Source organism: Oryzias melastigma, linkage group LG17, assembly GCF_002922805.2.
Source record: "Oryzias melastigma strain HK-1 linkage group LG17, ASM292280v2, whole genome shotgun sequence".
Lineage (NCBI taxonomy): Eukaryota > Metazoa > Chordata > Actinopteri > Beloniformes > Adrianichthyidae > Oryzias > Oryzias melastigma.
This window is the reverse complement of record NC_050528.1, coordinates 13,401,855-13,420,091: the sequence shown is the minus strand read 5'-3', so window position 1 is coordinate 13,420,091 and position 18,237 is coordinate 13,401,855. Positions and strand designations below refer to the sequence as shown.

At 36.8% G+C, this 18,237-nt stretch overlaps 2 protein-coding genes, 1 long non-coding RNA gene and 1 other non-coding gene across 4 annotated transcripts in view; 2 read left to right on the top strand and 2 right to left on the bottom strand.

Moving 5' to 3' along the window:
• The window catches only part of LOC112144320, a gene marked incomplete in the record, with an annotated part of 31,809 nt that extends 14,761 nt beyond the window's left edge, over positions 1 to 17,048 (top strand). Inside the window, 3 exon segments of the mRNA XM_036216298.1 lie at positions 11,742 to 11,982; positions 15,792 to 16,058; positions 16,451 to 17,048. Of these exon segments, the coding sequence (XP_036072191.1) occupies positions 11,742 to 11,982; positions 15,792 to 16,058; positions 16,451 to 16,845 (903 nt within the window).
• LOC112144336 (zinc finger protein 2) lies at positions 5,463 to 10,130 on the bottom strand. The gene is made up of 3 exons (XM_024268838.2): positions 9,487 to 10,130; positions 8,166 to 8,405; positions 5,463 to 7,241 (listed from the first exon to the last, which is right to left on the bottom strand). The coding sequence occupies exons 1-3, from the start codon at positions 9,569 to 9,571 to the stop codon at positions 5,923 to 5,925; spliced, it is 1,644 nt and encodes a 547-aa protein (XP_024124606.2). The 5' UTR covers positions 9,572 to 10,130; the 3' UTR covers positions 5,463 to 5,922.
• LOC118599928 lies at positions 7,248 to 8,468 on the top strand. The gene is made up of 2 exons (XR_004949466.1): positions 7,248 to 7,787; positions 7,880 to 8,468. It is a non-coding gene; the product is annotated as an uncharacterized LOC118599928 (long non-coding RNA).
• Positions 17,049 to 17,766: 718 nt separating the features above from the next.
• On the bottom strand, positions 17,767 to 17,839 carry trnav-cac. The gene has a single exon. It is a non-coding gene; the product is annotated as a tRNA-Val (tRNA).
• Between the last annotated feature and the right edge of the window lie 398 nt (positions 17,840 to 18,237).

Genomic DNA, 18,237 nt, shown 5'->3' with positions numbered 1-18,237 from the left:
CTAGCACGTGGTCTCCTCCAGATCTGATTGGTTGAAGCAACAGTTTGGTCGACAATTATTTTATGCTACAGGGCCCGCAAAACTGATTATGAAGGCCTTCAGGCAGATTTCTTTGAGCCTAGCAACAAATGGTGCTGCAATGCGATTGGTTAATGCTTGAATAGGAAAATACACGTCTGGAAGCAGCGCAGCCAGGGAGACAGCAATGAAAGGACGAAGACAGAGCATTTGGAATTATAGAATATGTATTCACGGAAATAAATAATAATTAATATCAGTCTGTGATTCAGATATTTTTAGGCCAGCAGAGAAGGCCTTGCAGGCCCTGACAGCCCGCCACTGGGTTTCAGAGATATAGACGAAAAACGAATGTCCCCCACAGAGGACAAAAATGAATGGCTGGGTCTCAGGAGGATAGGCGGGAAAAGAATTGGCCCCTACAGTTGGTAGTTGGGAAGCGAAGGAGGTTGGAGGATATATCTGTAGGGAGCCGCAGGCTCTCTGGGGTCGCCACGGTCATGGAAGGTACTCGTAATACGTGGGAGATTTCAATGGTAAGTATATGATAGATAATAGATAATGCTAATAAACCCACTCGTCCATGTTGAGTAGCCTCTGACAACAAACCCATAAACCAGAGCTCTTCACACATGCACTCTTCTGCTGCAAAACCGTGCTTCAGGATTCTTCCACCAGAACTTTTTGGTCTGGGCACTCCAGGCCAACAGCCACTTGAACTTTTTATATGAACACTGAACTTTGTCACTGTAAATATTGGGTTTCTTTGCATGGCCATATTGTCTGTCTGTTTTTCGTATTGTCTATATAAATACTGAGTCAAAAGCAAATCCCGAGTTCTGCCTTCTCTCTCCTTGAGCTGAACCTAAGTCTTCTGATGAAAAATCTGACGATAAATTATTATACTTCCAGTAGGCTTCTTTTGTCATAATTCGGGTAATACATGCTACACTTGACAAAAAATCTGCGGCACAAATATGTAAAACAGGAGAAACTTTACTGAGTTACAGATGTATTGAGCCACAATCTTGTGACAATTTTTCTGGCAGAAAAGCTGGAAGTTGCAGCTGTTTTTCCTTAATGCTGTTAAAAAAAAGTTGTGATAGTTTTAAATAATAATTTTCAACTAAATTAGTTGAAAATTTGCTCAAGTAGTTGTTTTTCCCTTTATTGATGTATTAATGACTTTATTGATATGCAATTTTATGTGACCTCACATAAAACAATAATAGATTCTTTCCAAAGAGTGGTTTATTTCTTTAAATTTTTGTGCCAGAGCAACTGTCATTTTTGAACTATATGATCACAATATGCTTGTTTAATTGTAACAGCACACAAAGGGAACATTTGGAAGTTTTATATATCTTTTTATTTAACAAAAATGCTTTATTTATTTTTGGGTGAATACATCATTTGATTTTAGTAGCATAGTGCAGAAGTGCAGTCACTTAAACTAAATGCATTATGGGAGATGAGGTCCAAAAACTGTTGCTGATGCTGGACAGACTCGCATCTTTGAGCTTCATTATTTTGTTCTCTTTTTCCGCGGTCTGACACCAGATCCCACGGGAAGCTAAACGCTAGACACAAACTTTAGCTGTTATTTTTGTTGGAAATGTGAGACTTTATGAGCCAAATCACAACCAAAAAGCGAGGATGTTAACAACTTCTGATTGGCAAGACTGATGACATGATGAAGCCTCCAAGAATGATTGGTGGAGACAGTTGGAGGGGCGGAACTTTTCCAAATAAACTGCTAGCTGTGGCTAGATCGCAGGACCGTCATTCTTATTAAAAAAAAGTAATTACTGGAATCAAATAAACACACAAAAAAAAAAAATTTTATGGTCTTTTATATTCCTAACTATTCCGTTTTTTAACAAGGCCGGTTTGGATTAAAACAGAGCGGATCTCCTGGTGTTTGGAAATGTTTGTAAATCTGTGAAAATTAGTAATTTCCCATGGCACACCTGAGCATCTCACGGCACTTTGATTCCTGTGCCATGTACCTGTAACTTTAATGCTAGAAAAACAAATCCCTTCTTTAAATGTCATCTAAAGGCTTTCACTGAAGAGTGAATAAACAAATATATTAAATTCAAAACCCTTCCTCTCACCATACAATATCTACAATTATAGATGTTTAATAAATGGTTTCCTCCAAACATATTTCTTTATACAACCTTAACTGATGATTGTCTTTATGCAACTTAATTCCATTATTAAAGGGTACCAAACTCTAAATCAGCTGTTTTTGGCTGTTGACCACTATAAATGGGTCTTTAAAAGTGTTGTCTGTTGGTCATTGCCAAATTTCTGACAAATTAAAATAAACTTGTTTGATTCATGAAAATATAGTCAAAACCCGTCTATGTGCTGCCCCTAAAGGTTGAATTGAGGTATTGCAGTTGAATTGTGTGATTGGTAAAACAATGAAAGTTTCAGAAATCTCATATCATGATCAGCAGCTCCAGTGATGAAAACAGTCCTGCCCTCAGCCCCACCCCTCTGACTGGATTTTCACATTTCAGCTGTGGGTGGAGTCAGCCTCCAACTTTTTTCCAAGAATTATTATTTTCTACATTTGGAATATTTTTGTTTCTTTATTGTATCTTTAAAACTGGGTCAGTTTCAGCACATTTCTTATTTATCTTGTTACATTCATAGACCTGAAACTGTAGATGCCATTTTCATGCTTTTTTTATGACAATAAGTTCTTCAGAGTTACTAGGATAAAAAGTAGTTCAGCCTAACAATTCAGTTTTCATTATGTCCCCAGCCACTTTAGATAATTCAAGTTTATAATATGAAAAAGCTTCCTTGTTATAGTTTTTGCTCTTAATTTCATACTTTAATTGGAACAAAGGATTCAAGAGGAAAAAAAATCTGAAGACAAGAATCCATGCCAAGAAGGAAGTTATGAAATTTATTAGAAATAACAAGCAGCTTTGTTGACACAAAAGTGTATCTAAATGGCTGCTTGACAATCACATCTAAGGCCTAAGCCTCAAAATGTCCGCCTGGTCTTTTCTGCTAATTTTGACTATGAAAGGGTCAGAGAATGTTCTACAAATGCGTGCATTTGCCTCTTTTCCCAGAAGACATTGAATTTTCAATATATATATATATATATATATATATATATATAATAATTTTACAATTTATTTTATTTCATAATAGTGTTAGACCAATTTAAATGGTAAAAACACAAAATGGAGATGTTATTTTTAGAGTTTTTAGTGAGAAAAACAGTGCAAATGTACATGAACAACATATATTACTGGATTGTCAAAAGTGAGTTGATTGAAAGATACAGAAACCCCCCAAATTTCAGAGAAGACAGAGCTTTGTGTCAGAACAAATGCAGATGAGTGTCAAAAAAAGCTCATTTTTGATCACTGAAACAGCTGCGCAGCCATCCCACTGCAGAGATCACACCGGCCCCGAGCGTTCCTCCGACAGCGGCCACAGCTGCACTGGCAGAGGTTGACAGACCAGCAGCACCTACAAAACATGAAGAAACATTCATAGTCCTGCTAAACACTACTGCAGAAACCTTTGTGGTAACGATCAAACCCTGCCTGGTCTCCTGTCATTAAGCAACCAAGCAATGGTTGAAAAACAAGAATATCAAGGTCATGGAGTGAGCCGGCCAGTCTCCGGACCTCAATTCTATGGAAATCCTATGGAGAAAGCTGAAACTCAGTTGCCAAGTGACAGTCATGATGTCTAAATTATTTAAGTCATTTGCATGGAAGAGTGGACCAAAATTCTCCCTGACATGTGCAGAAACCTGGTCATCAACTACAAGAAATGTCTCACTTGTGTGCTTAATAACAAAGGGGTTTATTGTCACAAGGTACTGTCTTCAGCAAGATGGTTCAAATACATATTTCCCTCAATGAAATACAAATAAACGTATAAATAGTTTACAGTTGATTTCTTGATTTTCTATCTCTTACTGTTCAAATTAACCTTTTAGGATGACATACTGTTTATTTTTAAGTGGACAAACTTGCAAAATCAACAGGGGATCCAATACTTGTCCTCCACTGTTTTATGTAGAGTAGACTAGGTGGTGGAAGCAACTATAGCAATAAGTCCATATTTCAAGTTTATCTCCTGGGAATGTTTGTTAAATGGAGATTTATTCAGTTGTTCCTTAATTGGCCTTTTTCTGCACAAAGAAACGTTCCTAAGATGTTTGCTATTTATAACTTTACTAGTTTGGTCCTCAGTGCAGCTTCTTATAGAAAGTGGCCGATTGATTTTACCCTTGAAATCATCGTGACCTGTGTATTCTCTCCCACCATGCAGCCTTAAAAGGGTAGAGCCAACATCCAGTGAAAATGCTGCAGATGAGTCCCCTTTTAATACTATAGACCATAGAAATGGGAGATTCTTAAGAAACTTGATTTGACAAAACACAACATTGTGTCATTTATTAATTTTCTGAAATAAAGATTTTTTTTTATTATTTGGTGTAATATTTAGCATGTAACAAATGAATATGTACATATTTACACCTTAAGGTGCTGCTCCAGTATTTGTACTTTAATCTTTTGTACGGCCATTTCCTTCTCCATCCAGTCTACCTTTGAAGATGGACCTTATACAACTCCTTTGCTGGCAAAGTGAAGGGATAAATTAAAGGACTGTTCAGTAATACAGCATGTACAGAGGGACAGCAGTAGACCATGCTTAACACTGTCAAGATCATGTTATGAAACAAATATGCTCAACTGGCAGGGAGTCCCGAACCATCGTCTCATATTCTGTGAGAATTCAATGAAAATCTATTTATCTTATGCTAAAAGGGGATATGTAAGTTGTGTAATATGCAGACCTTTGTGGGTTTTCTGGCGTTGTGTAGTTCCTATCTTGTGAAGAGGATGATGAGGTTTGTCTATGGTTAATTTCAGTTTTGAAGTACCCTTTTTTTCACCCACTATAGTCACAGACTCTATACGGGACATCCCAGAACGGAGCCAGATCACCACATAAGTTTGTCGAGACAGTTTTTGATGGTCAGTGTTCTGCCCCCACCCAGAAGCTCATTCCACAGAAGAGGGCAGATGCAACATAAACTTCTTTAAGTCTTTTTCTAAACAGTAGATCATCATGATTTGCATGTTTTAACTTTGATAGAATTTAATTTAGAGTTTTGTTCAAAGTCAAAGAACATTTTCAAGCCTTATCAGCAGTTGATAACAGTTATGTTTATGATTCCAAATACATGTTTGCAACTTTTTACATTCAAATGCATAATAGGTTATCTATCCTCAAAAAGCTTCAAGTGAGAAATTCACCTTCTGTCTTTGTAAATCCGGATAAATTAATCTTTTGCATAAAAATATATATGTATTTTCTTTGCAAAAGATTTTGCTTTACATAGAACATTCAGAAAAGGTAAACTTGTTTTTTTTCAATAAATAAAACCATTGTTCCACAATCTTTTTATTCAACAAATTCCACAAAATTCTCAACAAAGAATTGACTGATTTGTGTAATTTGAACATTTAATGCAGAAGATGTGAAACTTTTTCCACATGTGTAACAAAAATGATGTCTTTGACCTGTCTGGGTGCTCAAAGAAACAATAAAGTAATGATTTGCAGTGTGACTTTGTTCACATACATACTTAAATATCTTATTTTATTACTATAGCTTTTTTCCAGACTAAATAGTCTCAACTGTTTGGGTTCTTTAGTAAATACTTGAGTCAGTACCTTATTTCACATACTTTACTTTCCACATAATCTCTTACTTGTGTGAGATGCCCTTTACTACTTTTACTGAATCATTTTTCAAATACTTATAAGTTAAAGGCTTTTCATCTGTGTGAGTTTTCATGCGATTGGCTAAATTTCTGGTGAGGATGAAAGCTTTCTGACAAATTTTACATTAAAACGATCGTTCACCTGTGTGGGTTTTCATGTGGACTTTTAATTCACTACTTGTTGGAAAACTTTTTATACACAGTTCACAACAAAAAGGTCTCTCACCCGTATGGGTTCTCATGTGGACTTTTAAATGACTACTTTTAATGAATGTTTTTTCACAGACTTCACAAAAATAAGGCCTCTCGCCTGTGTGAGTTTTCATGTGAGACTTTAAGTCACTGCTTGAAATGAAACTTTTCTGACAAACTTTACAAGTAAAAGGCCTGTCACCTGTGTGGGTTCTCATGTGGACCTTTAAAGTAGGTCTATGCATAAAACCTTTTTGACAAATTTTACAAATAAAAGGCCTTTCGCCTGTGTGAGTCCTCATGTGACTGGTCAAACTTCTTGCCTGGATGAAAGCTTTCTTACAAATGTCACAAGAAAAAGGCCTCTCACCTGTGTGAGTTCTCGTGTGGATTTTTAAGTCACTGCTTGTACTGAAAAGTTTTTCACATATTTTACATGAAAAGGGCTTCTCACCTGTGTGAGTTCTGATGTGGATTTTTAATTCACTAATTGAGGGGAAACCTTTTCCACATACTTCACAAGAATAAGGCCTTTCACCTGTGTGAGTTCTCATGTGGGCTTTTATTTTACAACTTTGACTGAAGCTTTTTTCACAGACTTTACAAGTAAACGGTCTCTCGCCCGTGTGGGTTCTCGTGTGAACTTTTAAGTCACTACTTTGAGTGAAACTTTTGCCACATACTTCACAAGTAAAAGGCCTTTCCCCTGTGTGCGTTCTTGTGTGGACTTTTAAGTCACTACTAGTAATGAAACTTTTTTCGCATACTTTACAACTAAAAGGCCTTTCACCTGTGTGAGTTCTCATGTGTACATTTAAGGCGGTGCTTTGAACAAAACGTTTTTCACATACTTTACAAGAAAAGGGCCTTTCACCGGTGTGTATTCTCATGTGAGTCTTTAAATTACTACGACGAGTGTAAACTTTTCCACATGTGTTACAGGAATGTGAGCTTTCATGAGAAGGAGGGTCCAGCTGGACAGTCACAGCATCAGTGTTTCTGATCTGAGTGTTTGCTTCCAGAACTGGACTCTCACTTGGCACAGGTTGGGAGTCTAAGCTTTCCTGATCAAACACAGTGACTATAAAATCATCAGTTTCCTCCTTCAGTTCAAGTTGCTCTTCTTCCTCACGGATGCAGACCTCCTCCCACTCCTCTTTAATCTCTGGTTCCTCTTCATCCGGACTGGAACTCCTCTCCTGTTTCCAAAGAAGCTGCTCATCTTCAGCCTCCTCTTCACAAATGCGATTCTCTGCAGAAACAAAGATTCAAGAGGAAATTAGAATAATAATCAGCATAATTGTATATTCACAAGTTTCCACTTTAAAACATTCTCATGCAGCCTCTCTAAAAGTCATTTGCAGGAAGTTCAGCAAATGTTAGCATTTAGCTTCTCCTGGTGTGTAAAAATAGTGAAAGAGGAAAAAAAAGAGGACAGGTTGTCATAGGAAATCTGACACCTTTAATTCAGTAGAAAATGTGATGGTGTGTTCAGGGGTATCACTGGAAAAACAAAAGCTAAGTCAGTCTGCTCCAAAATGGGTCCGAATACTATAAAACACATATTACATTATTTTTAGTCTGTTCTGTATTTTTTGTGCATTTGCTTTAACTTTTAGAGAACAAAGATGGACATTGTGACCCCTCCCTAATGTTTTTCCACAAACTCCTAACTCCTGAGATGTTCTCTTGTCTTTTTGGTGTTCCCTCATACAGGTGATTCCGATGTCTGATTCCCAGCTGCCAACAGGGGAACGACACCCTTGAAGATGAAGAAAACAGACTCTACTCTCTGGGGGTGAAATTAAAAAAAAAAGATTTGTAAGAGACACCTGTGTCTAACCTACTTCCCCTTTCCTGGCCCTTACTGTGAATGTTTTTGTCTTACAGGACCACCAGGTTGTCTACAATCCTAAACATTTTGTATGACCTACAGGCCCCATGCAGCTTTGCCCATTTGTCATCTGCAGACAGCCAGCCTGTATTCACCCTTTAGATGTGACTAAGACATGAACAGTAGCAGCATTAGTGTGTGAATGGTTGGATGGGATTGTGACCATGAAGCTCTTTGGAATTAAAAACAGTAAAAAGGTGCAAAACAAGAGCATGCCATTCACCATTTGTTTTATACTAATAAAAATATTATTTCTTTGAAAAAGTTTTAAAGTTTACATACCTCTTCTCTGCAGATTTATTACAGGAATAGTGATGATGTTCCCCAGATGATGCCGATGATCCAGCAGATCCGATTTGAACTCCATCTTCACATCAGTCTCTTGATTCAGGAGCAGCTGCTCTCCCTCTTGATTGATGCACACTTCTTCTGGTTCCTCTTTGATCTGTGGAGGTTCTGGTTCTGCTTGGTCTAGACTGGAGTTCATCTCCTGGTTACAGAGCTGCCATTTGTTCTGAACTCCTACCAGGAAAAAAAAAGAAACACACAAAACATTAAAGCTATCATGTTTAAAAAAAAAAAAAATCAATAATTCAATTTAAAAAAAACTGTTAAAACCCAAAAACTTAAATCATATAATTTCTGCTGAACAAACTAACAAAATGTAAAACTTCAGTCTTCAAAAGATCTATAGCTGCAATGACGATTCAAGGAAAATGTTGAATTTGGTCTTTATTCCACCATCTGCAGCAGTCAACACGTTTATAATCCCAAATGCCATATAATTAGAGTAACACAGCAGTTAATCTGAGTGATTTACCAGCTACAAGAACTGGGAAACTTGTGTAAAGAGCAAGCTATCCAATTTTCATAAACATGATCTATAATCAAAAATTCAGTCCACACACCACAAAAAATTGTAACAAATTTGTTTTTAAACAAACAGAAATCCAAAAGCTGGATGGATAAATGTGTATGGAGAATTGTCCACCCGATGGACAGTGATGGTTATTTTTCAGATCATGAAGATTTTAAAATTAAATGTAATTTGGACTGTAGTTTAACCGGATATTCTAAAGTAATCTAAGCAATTTCTCAAAAAATTATTAATTTGATCTGAGAAAGCTTAAATTAATTAACAATTTTACCGCAACTTCCAATATTTTATATTAATATTTATATTACAGACCTTTAATGTAGTAACTCGGTTTTTAAGAACAGTCCTGTCAAACAATTTATTTCCCCTTGGATGTTTGTTTGGCGTCTTCACCAAAAACCGTTATACAATAACCACATGGACATATCACCTGTCATTCCTCTGTACTTATGTGGTCATTACCTCTGTCATCCTTCAGTCCTCCATCAATGGGAACCAGATCACAATGCTGTTGCCAATTCCGATTTACTTTCAAATCATTATAGATCTCACTTGTAAGTCGCTTTTGAATACAAGTATTTGCTTAAAATGTCCTTTGTCGTTCTTGGTCAGCAATAAATTTCATGTTTTAACAAAGTTACTCTTTCACTTCAACGCAGAAGTGATAAACTGTGTCTCCTAATTTTCTTTAAACTCGAGAGAGAAGAAAGTCACACATTTACATACCTCCTCTTTGTAGCTGTATTCCAGGAATCCTGATGGTGTTCTGCAGACTGCAGTCCTGATCCAACTCTTCCTTGAAGTCAGACATTATTCCACAGACTTTCAGCGTTTCTTCACATTCAGACTAACCTCGTCCTTCACATCAGTCTGCTGGCTCAGGAGTAGCTGCTCTCCCTCTTGATTGCTGCACAGCTCCTCTTTGATATGTGGAGGTTCTGGTTCTGCTTGGTCCAGACTGGAGTTCCTCTCGTGATAACAGCTGCCATTACCTCTCACAAACAAACACGCTGCTATAGAACATGGGGTAAAAACCACGGACCACGCTTGTGGCCATTATTAAATTAATACAAAAATACTAAAACTATATTAGTTCAGATTTTACCTGAACTCTAAAATGTGTGTGTGTTTTTTTTAGTGTTTCATTTTAGCCTTGAGTCGTAAGAGAGTCAAACAGAGACGTTTATTCCCCTTTATCGGATATTAATCGTGCAAATAATTAGTTTTTTTTAAGTCTGTCGTTAGCTTAAATTCTTGAAAAATATAAATGCAAAAACTTTGTAAGGATATTTCTGACTCGAAACGTTGGCTGCATATGCAACAAGCTAGCGTTGCAGCTCTGGCCTTTATTGGTTGTTGACCGGAAACTACGGTCTTTTACACTGCCCCCTCGCGACATGGAGGGCAATTAAATCAAAACTGAAAGGTTTTTGATTGGGTTTTATTCCTGTTTTTGTTCTACGAGGGCATATAGCAGGGATGCCAATTTTCCACAAAACCTCGGAATATGTACACACATTTTAAATAGGCTTTATTTTGTACATTTTCTCAACCAAGCTCCAAAACAGTTTAAATGGACAAAGACTTAAAGTAATTGGCCTTTAAAAATATGTTAAAAAATATTTCAAATAAAATAAAATAGAATAAAGATACATTTTATCTACAGTAATTAGTTATTTCCGAATTATTTTAATGTAATTAAACCCCTTTCCACTGGGGGGCGGTACTGCGTCCAATGCAAACATGAGTGGAGTGAATCTCAGCCGTTTCCGGTTTGGTATGGGCGGTCTGTTTATCAACAATTAGCTACAACTGTGTGGAAGAGGACCTTTCCAGTTTTGTCTTTTTACCTCTCAAGCAGAAAGTTGACTGATGGAAATCTTCGAGGAACACGACTCAGACTTCCGAAGAGTCGGTTCGTATTTCTGCAAAATTGTGTAGAGCCTTTACCTAACTAAAACGCCAAAGCTTTGACTTCATCAGACTGTCGAAGCACCGAGGGCAGCCTTGAGCTATGGGGAAAAATACAAAAATCTGAACTCAGAAACTCTTCTAAAATACTTTTTTCTATTGTAATATTTTTGTGTAATTAAATATTGTCAAAAAGTTTAAAAAGAAGCAAGATATTATTTTCACTTGCACAGAAATTATATTCTAACTCTCATTTAATTTCTTATTTTGAATCACTTATTGTTTTAAATAATTAAAAAATATATATGTTATTATTATTATTTGGTTATCGTTTGATGTATAATCCATGTATATCTTAGAAGTGATTGAAATGGGCATTTTGTTAGACATTAGGCTCGATCCTTCTAAAAACAAAGTAATCTGTCCTACAACACCACTTCTATCTACACACACCTTTCCTCCCATGGTATTTTTTTTTTTAATAAGAACTTCTCTCTTTGATTTCGTAGGTTTTAAGAAAGGTGTCCAAGATTTGTGTTGAAATTGTGTGCATATTAATGTTACTGACTGAATTAATCTTGTACGTCATTTTAATTGATGATTCTAAAAGTAGAAATAAAGTGAAATCCAAAAGTAATCCAATAACAATAAACTAGTCTGTTGGTTCTCATTGAAGTTTGAAAATCTTACGGAATCGTGTTCAGATTGAAGTCTAATTTCAAGCTAATTCAAACTTCCCTATTCATTAGTGTCCTATCACTACTTGTCTGCCGGTTCTGACATATTGGTGACAGCTACAACATTTCATTGGAGTTTAAAATATACTTCTGTGAAGTACATTCAGTAGAATCCAGCAGAGTACTGGTGAGTTAGTTCTGCGTTTCTTTTAAAACATCATATAAAATATGGTGTAAATCGTTTTTTGTGTGGAGTAGTAAACTCCATCGATCTGCATGTCTTTTACTCTTGGAAAAAAAACTAAAACTTTTTTGTTTCTTCAACCAGAAATTCAACAGAAACATATTTGGGAGGAGGACGGCGATGAATGGCAACTCCATAAGCAGGAGAGAAACTCCAGTCTGGACCAAGCAGAACCAGAACCTCCGCAGATCAAAGAGGAACCAGAAGAACAGTGCAGCAATCAGGAAGGGGAGCAGAATCAGGAGACTGACGTGAAAGTGGAGTTTGAGTCCGAATGTGGAGAAACAACTGAAGAATCTGAAAATATGTTTGAATTCAATGAAGACATGGATCAACAGTATTGCTTAAGAAATATTATCAGGATTCCCGAGAGACAATTACATGAAATAGGTAGGTAAACTTTTTACCTTAATTTCATTTTTTGCTTTGTTGTAATTGTATTCAACTACTTTTTAGCCAATATAGATGTTACATTTACAAACTCGGGTATGTGACAACTAGTTACATTTTAACTTTAGCTTTTAAAGTATTTGTTAAGTTGTATTTCAGTGAAAAATACAAAAACTACAAATACTTTTATTCCATTTATTTATACATTAATCTTAAAAATTACTATTAGGAATAGTTATTGTTTAAATTTCTTCCAAGTTCTTTTTTTTAAACCAGGAGATAGAGCCAAAGTAAAACTTTTTACATAAAAGTAAAAAAGATTGAATAAAGACCAAAAGATCAACCAAAAAAACACAAGTAAAAGATTGTTATTATTATTGTAATATACAAATGTAAGGTTTCAACCAAGGCACGTGACCATTTCTGGATACCAGCTTTTAACTTCATTTAGATCACTGAATATTCATACTTTTACTCTTACTTTTGCTCTGTTATCCATGGTTTTGTAAAGAATTAAATTTAAATTGGATTAATTTGTCAGAGAAAGCAGATCCACAACTTGTTTTATACCATTCCTTCCATACATGGGGAAGCTGCTTTATAGATTTGATAACATCAATTTTTCTGGCAACTGGAAGGGATTTTACACATTCTCAAGGAAAATGTTGACAGTGTGACATCAAGACTCACCGAGTCTCCAACCAAATAAAGTCAATTCAGTTGCCAATTTTCGACCACATGAACATGGAGCCTGATGTAGTTAGTAAGCAGTTAGTAAGCAGCTGGCACCACATCCTTATACTGAGTCATCTGATTGGTTATTTTATAACTTTTAAAAACTAACAATAAAGAAAAACTTTTAATGAAAAAAATATGATTAGCAAGAACATGTTAAAAAAATAGATAGTAAAGGATGAATGATTCTTCTGACAAATATAATAATTGATTAAAAGCACTTTATCTCTTAAAAGAAATCCATAAGATATTGGCTTCTTTGAGCTGGTGGATACTTCTTATTTGGAATCTGAAGGAGGAAGGGTCACTCATCCAGTTTTCTTATACAGTCAATGGTCTGAATCAACGTTTCTATAGCAACAGTCTCACCAATCAGGATTGACCTTGTTAGAAGTTTACACCCCTTCCATTGAAAGTAAGCTTAGGAGAATCTGTCAAACTTTTCAACGATTAACTGTATATGAGAACCAGACAGAGCGAGTGTGACATCACCCATAGACAATAACTTCTCTCGTGACCCTCGTGCTCTCTTATGGGGTCCAGATGACCCCACCTTTACATTGAGATGTTAGCCCTTCCATGACAAAGGTGGACAAGACTTCACGTCTGTCATTGGAAACACGTAAAGATCGACAATCACTGAAAAAAAAGTTCAGCGCACTGTCTTGTGGGCTCCAGATGACCCCACTTTTAATGTAAACAAGCCTAGGAGAGTGGAAGGGTTACGCCAAGTCAGTCGCCATTTTTTCACAGTAAGGGCGTTGCCATGTTGGAGCCAGATGTAAGCAGTGATTGGTTTGAGTCAACATTTCCATGGCAACCACTGACACCAATCAGGAGTGACCCTGTTGGAAGCATTGACTGTAAAAATAATTATTCTTATACATTATTCTTATATACAGTCTATGGTTGGAAGTCGACACCCCTTCCACTAAAAGTGGGCTCATGAGAATCTGTCAAACGTTTCTAATGTTTGAGGTGGGGGCCTGTAGGTACCACATGCTTTTGTTGAGGCATCTGATTGGTCAGTTTATATCTTCATTAACTTGCAATTAATACATAGTTGAATGGGGAAAAATAGAATCAGCAAGAACAGGTATTGTGACAAATATAATGACTGAGTAATAGCTGTTTATTTCTCAATAGAAGTGTATGGGATTTTGGCTGTGTGAGGCCAGCAGTACTTCCTGTTTGGAGCGGAGGGAGGAGGGGGAGGGGTCACTCAGTCCATTTGCGTTCGATGCGGGGGACCAGCAGGGAAGCTTTATGTGAGGGATCTAATTGGTCAATGTATCACCTGAAAAACTTGCTATTTAACAGAACATAGTGACAAACAAACGGGATTAGCAAGAAACGGTTAGCATAGCAAGAATGAATGTTGTGACAAATCGAATGACTGAGTAATAGCTGCTCATTTCGATAGAAGTTTGAGTGATTTTGGCTTCTTGGAGCCAGCAGGTACTTTCTATTTGGAATGCAAAAGGGGGTGGGTCGTTCAATTCTCCAGTCATTGACTGAGAAAGAGCGGACTAAAATGCCACCACAAAGAAGGTCCTATTCTGCAGATTACAAACTGCGAGTATCGGAATACGCCACAGAAAACGGTAATCGGGCAGCTGGAAGAAAGTTCGGAGTTAGCGAGAAACTTGTGAGGGATTGGCGTAAAGCGAAGGCTCTTCTTACTGAAATGAAAAAAACGAAAAAAGCTAATCGCGGACTGAGACCTCGATGGCCACAGCTGGAGGAACGAGTTCACAAATGGGTGCTCGAACAACATGCTGAAGGAAGAGGTTTATCAACGATGGAGTTACGTCTCCAAGCCCAGCTCCTCGCCAAAGAGATGAATATAGACAACTTTGCGGGAGGAACTACTTGGTGTTATCGCTTCATGCAACGCAAACGTCTCTCCATCAAAGCTAAAAAAACGATGGCTTCAAATCTGCCTGCAGATAGCGAAGCTAAGACTGACCGCATCCGTGAGTTCATTTAAAAGCTAGTAACTGAGCACCACGTGACATCAGATCATATTATTAACAAGGATGAATCATTGAATTATTGACAAACGATCGTTCACAGGTTGTGCTTATATATTAGACTTTTATCAATTTCCTCACATTTTTCACATAGCTAAATAGAAATCGATGTGTTAAAGCAGGAGTTCTATTGCCATTATTGACGCTTCCATTTCGCGGCAAAAAAGCCGGAGAAACGGGAATAAGGTTTCGCCTTTCAAAATAAAACTTCCGGTAAAATTTTTGTTTATGTATTAAGCTTAAACTTTTGTAAAAATACAACGCAAACATACAATGCGAAATATAGCACAACTAGAAAGTGTAAGACACCATCATTATTGATTACTTTGCAAAATGGAAACATAGGGAAAGTAATAATAGGGATGTAGCTATTCATTTTTAGCATCAATTTGATTCATCTCATTGGTTAGTTCAAATGTTCAGTAGAAGAAAAGCAAAAAATCTAGAGATTGTGAAATGTGAACTGGAGATGCACATGAGACGATGTAAACTAACTGGGAGTTGTGAGACGGACTTGTGTGTGCATATGTTTATTTTTTTATTGTTACATTTTCTGTTATTTTTATTTGCCTTTTCAGATTAATTCCCTGCTCTTGGGCCCATATTTTGTTAACACAGTTCTCCCAAAAATACGACTTAAACTCCAGTGCGACTCATAAATGATTTTTTTGTCTTCTTTACGATGCATTTTTCACCTGCTGTGATTCATAGTTCTGAACATATGTATAATCCCAAATAATGGCAAGTATTTTAATTATTAACTTCATTTTCTAAGCATTTTTTAAACCAAAGTCCTTATTTCTAAGAGGTAATATATTCAACCGGGAGCTGAAAGAAGTCTTTTTTTTTGAAGTTTTACTTTTTTGGTCTATGTTTCAGTGGTCAATAGATGCTCGGAGAGACATATGAGTCCTATTGAAATCTTTAGAAATAGCCACACTTGCACGGCAGTAAACTAACAACTCACCTCCATTCAGTTAACTTAAACTGGTTTATGAATACTTCAAACATTCTCTGTGCTCCTGTGGTTTCTGCCTCTAGATGTCTCCCAGCGATATGAGTATAAAAAGGAGGATGACCCAGAACCTCTGCAGATCAAAGAGGAACCAGAGGAGCTGTGGGGTAACCAGGACGGACAGCAGCTGCTCTTGAATCAGGAACCTGATGTGAAGGTGGAGTTCATGTCTGAATGTGAGGAAAAATCGGAAGACGGCGAAAATTTCATGTTTGAGTTCAAGGAAGAGACGGATCAAGACTGCAGTCTGCAGAACATCACAGAGGATTCTGAAGTAGAGCCGCAGAACAAAGGTCTGTAGATTTGAACTGTTCTGTTTTTTTTCTCTTTAATTATATATTTGAGCATGTCAAGGTGTTTAAATAGAGCATTCAGGAAGCTGTGCTCATGATGGAGAGAAATTATTCTGAAATGACGAGGTTTGTCACTCACTGTGTTTTTTCTCTCCGTGATGTTGTGAGTTCAGAATTTCTGATTGTCCAGGGATCTGATTTTCATTTTATTTGTTAGACTATCATTCGCGTTTGGAGAAACAACCATCTTACCACCTTTAACGCAACATTCTGTAGCTACACTCCTTACTGTTAACATTGGCTTTTGCCAAACCTAAAATAAAATCAAAATCACATTTGTTTATGCTTTTGGAGATTCAACTATATCTATGGATTTTTTTCCCTTTCAACAGCCCCATCATCCACTTCCACTGGATCTCACCTGGGCGATCAGGAGACGTTTGATCGTCCCACCATTGCAGGGGCTTCAACTTTGAACAGGAAAAGGAAGCGAAAGACGAGGCTCGACGCCACCGATGTGATGAATGCCTTCCTGGAAATCCAGCAGCAGCAGCACGAGGAGTTTATGCGTGCCGAGGAGCTGCGCCACCAGCAGGAGTCGCAGATGTTGAAGGATTGGATGAAGGCGGACAGAGAGATGGAGGAACGTCACCTGGAACTGCAGAGCCAGACTAACCACATGTTTGAGAGAATAATGACCCGACTGCTGGACTTCATGGTGCCTCCAACTCATCAAAAGATGTCTCGAGCCCAACAAACTCCTCACAGTTTTTTCTTGGATTATTAACCGACGGCAGAGGAATCCAGACCATGATCACCACGAGCTTGAACACACTCAAGTTTGACCAAAACTGTTGTTTTTTTTAATTTTATTGTTCCTCAGTGCTGATAAGAGTAAAGATTTTTGATATGTTCGTTTTAACAATTGTTGTTTGCTTTTTTCTTTAGTTACTACTTTTCTGTTTGGATTAAAAGATCTTTCTCAAAGCATGTCGTCTTTTTGTTCTTGGTGACCCTGCAGCCAAACATTTTCTTCAGCATTTATCAAAATCCTGAAATCCTTCAGGTTGTGATGATTTTGTTGTGTTTCTGATGTGCCAATTCTACATATTCGACAATATATACATTAAAAAATAGATAAAAAATCCTTAACATGAACCAAACATATACAGTAATAGCTATTGTTTGTAATCTCATCCCTTCAAAAATAAATTAACATTTTAATAGCTTTCATTTGCCTTTTTGCAAAGCTGTAAATATAAATTTGTGCAAATGCTTTTATCTTTGTATTTAAATCAAATCAGCTTAAACTTTACACTTTTTATTTTTTAAAACCCCTAAAAGAAGTTGATGCCACTCACGTTTATCATTATTATTTTGTTCCAACTGTGTGCTTTAATCTACTGCTGGGTTTACAAAAAAAAACAGGCATGCATCCACAAAATAAACTTAAATATTTTTATAAAATATTAATAATAAAAAGTTGTTCTGGATTACACTGATGAATGCACTTCCTGTACTTTACCACCAGGTGGCTCTCCAGAGCTGAATTAAGTCTCGACCTGAGCGTGTAAATTAAAAGGCTGGACCCAATAATTAGACTGTATGAAGGTTGTGGTTTGAAGAAAATGTATCCTTGTCTAATCTATCTTGTCTTTACCAATTTATAATCGTAGATAGATTCAAAAGAAAAAATATAAATAGATAATGTTTCCGCCCGGTTTCGAACCGGGGACCTTTCGCGTGTGAGGCGAACGTGATAACCACTACACTACGGAAACGATAAGATCCCACCGCAGGAGATCTCAACTCGTTTGTTTTATGGTTGATCATGACAAAGTGATATACAACCAAGAGAACGCAAGAAGTAGGTGATATTAAAAAATAAAGACGAATTATATGCCTGCAATGAAATATGTACGTAAAACTTTTTACTTCATATTTTGCCACAAAAGCTGAAATCTTAAGGACAGTTTTCTTTACAGAGAAGTCATGTTCATAAAAGATATTATGTCAGGACAGAAAATTGAACCTTCTAAAACATAAACGCTTGCAGATAGCAGATGTGTGCTACAGTTTATGATTATTTTTAAAATGACTTGTTATATTAATTTGAGAAATATAAAAAAACAGATGCGACTTCCATCAGTCTGAACCCCGCTCGACTTCTTCTAGCGTA

Excerpts from the sequence above, each read along its gene's own strand:
- LOC112144336 (XM_024268838.2), bottom strand. The coding sequence starts at position 9,571 with ATGTCTGACTTCAAGGAAGAGTTGGATCAGGACTGCAGTCTGCAGAAC. Across the intron at positions 8,406-9,486 it reads AATACAGCTACAAAGAGGAG|GAGTTCAGAACAAATGGCAG; the intron begins GTATGTAAATGT and ends TTTTCCTGGTAG. Across the intron at positions 7,242-8,165 it reads AATAAATCTGCAGAGAAGAG|AGAATCGCATTTGTGAAGAG; the intron begins GTATGTAAACTT and ends TTGTTTCTGCAG.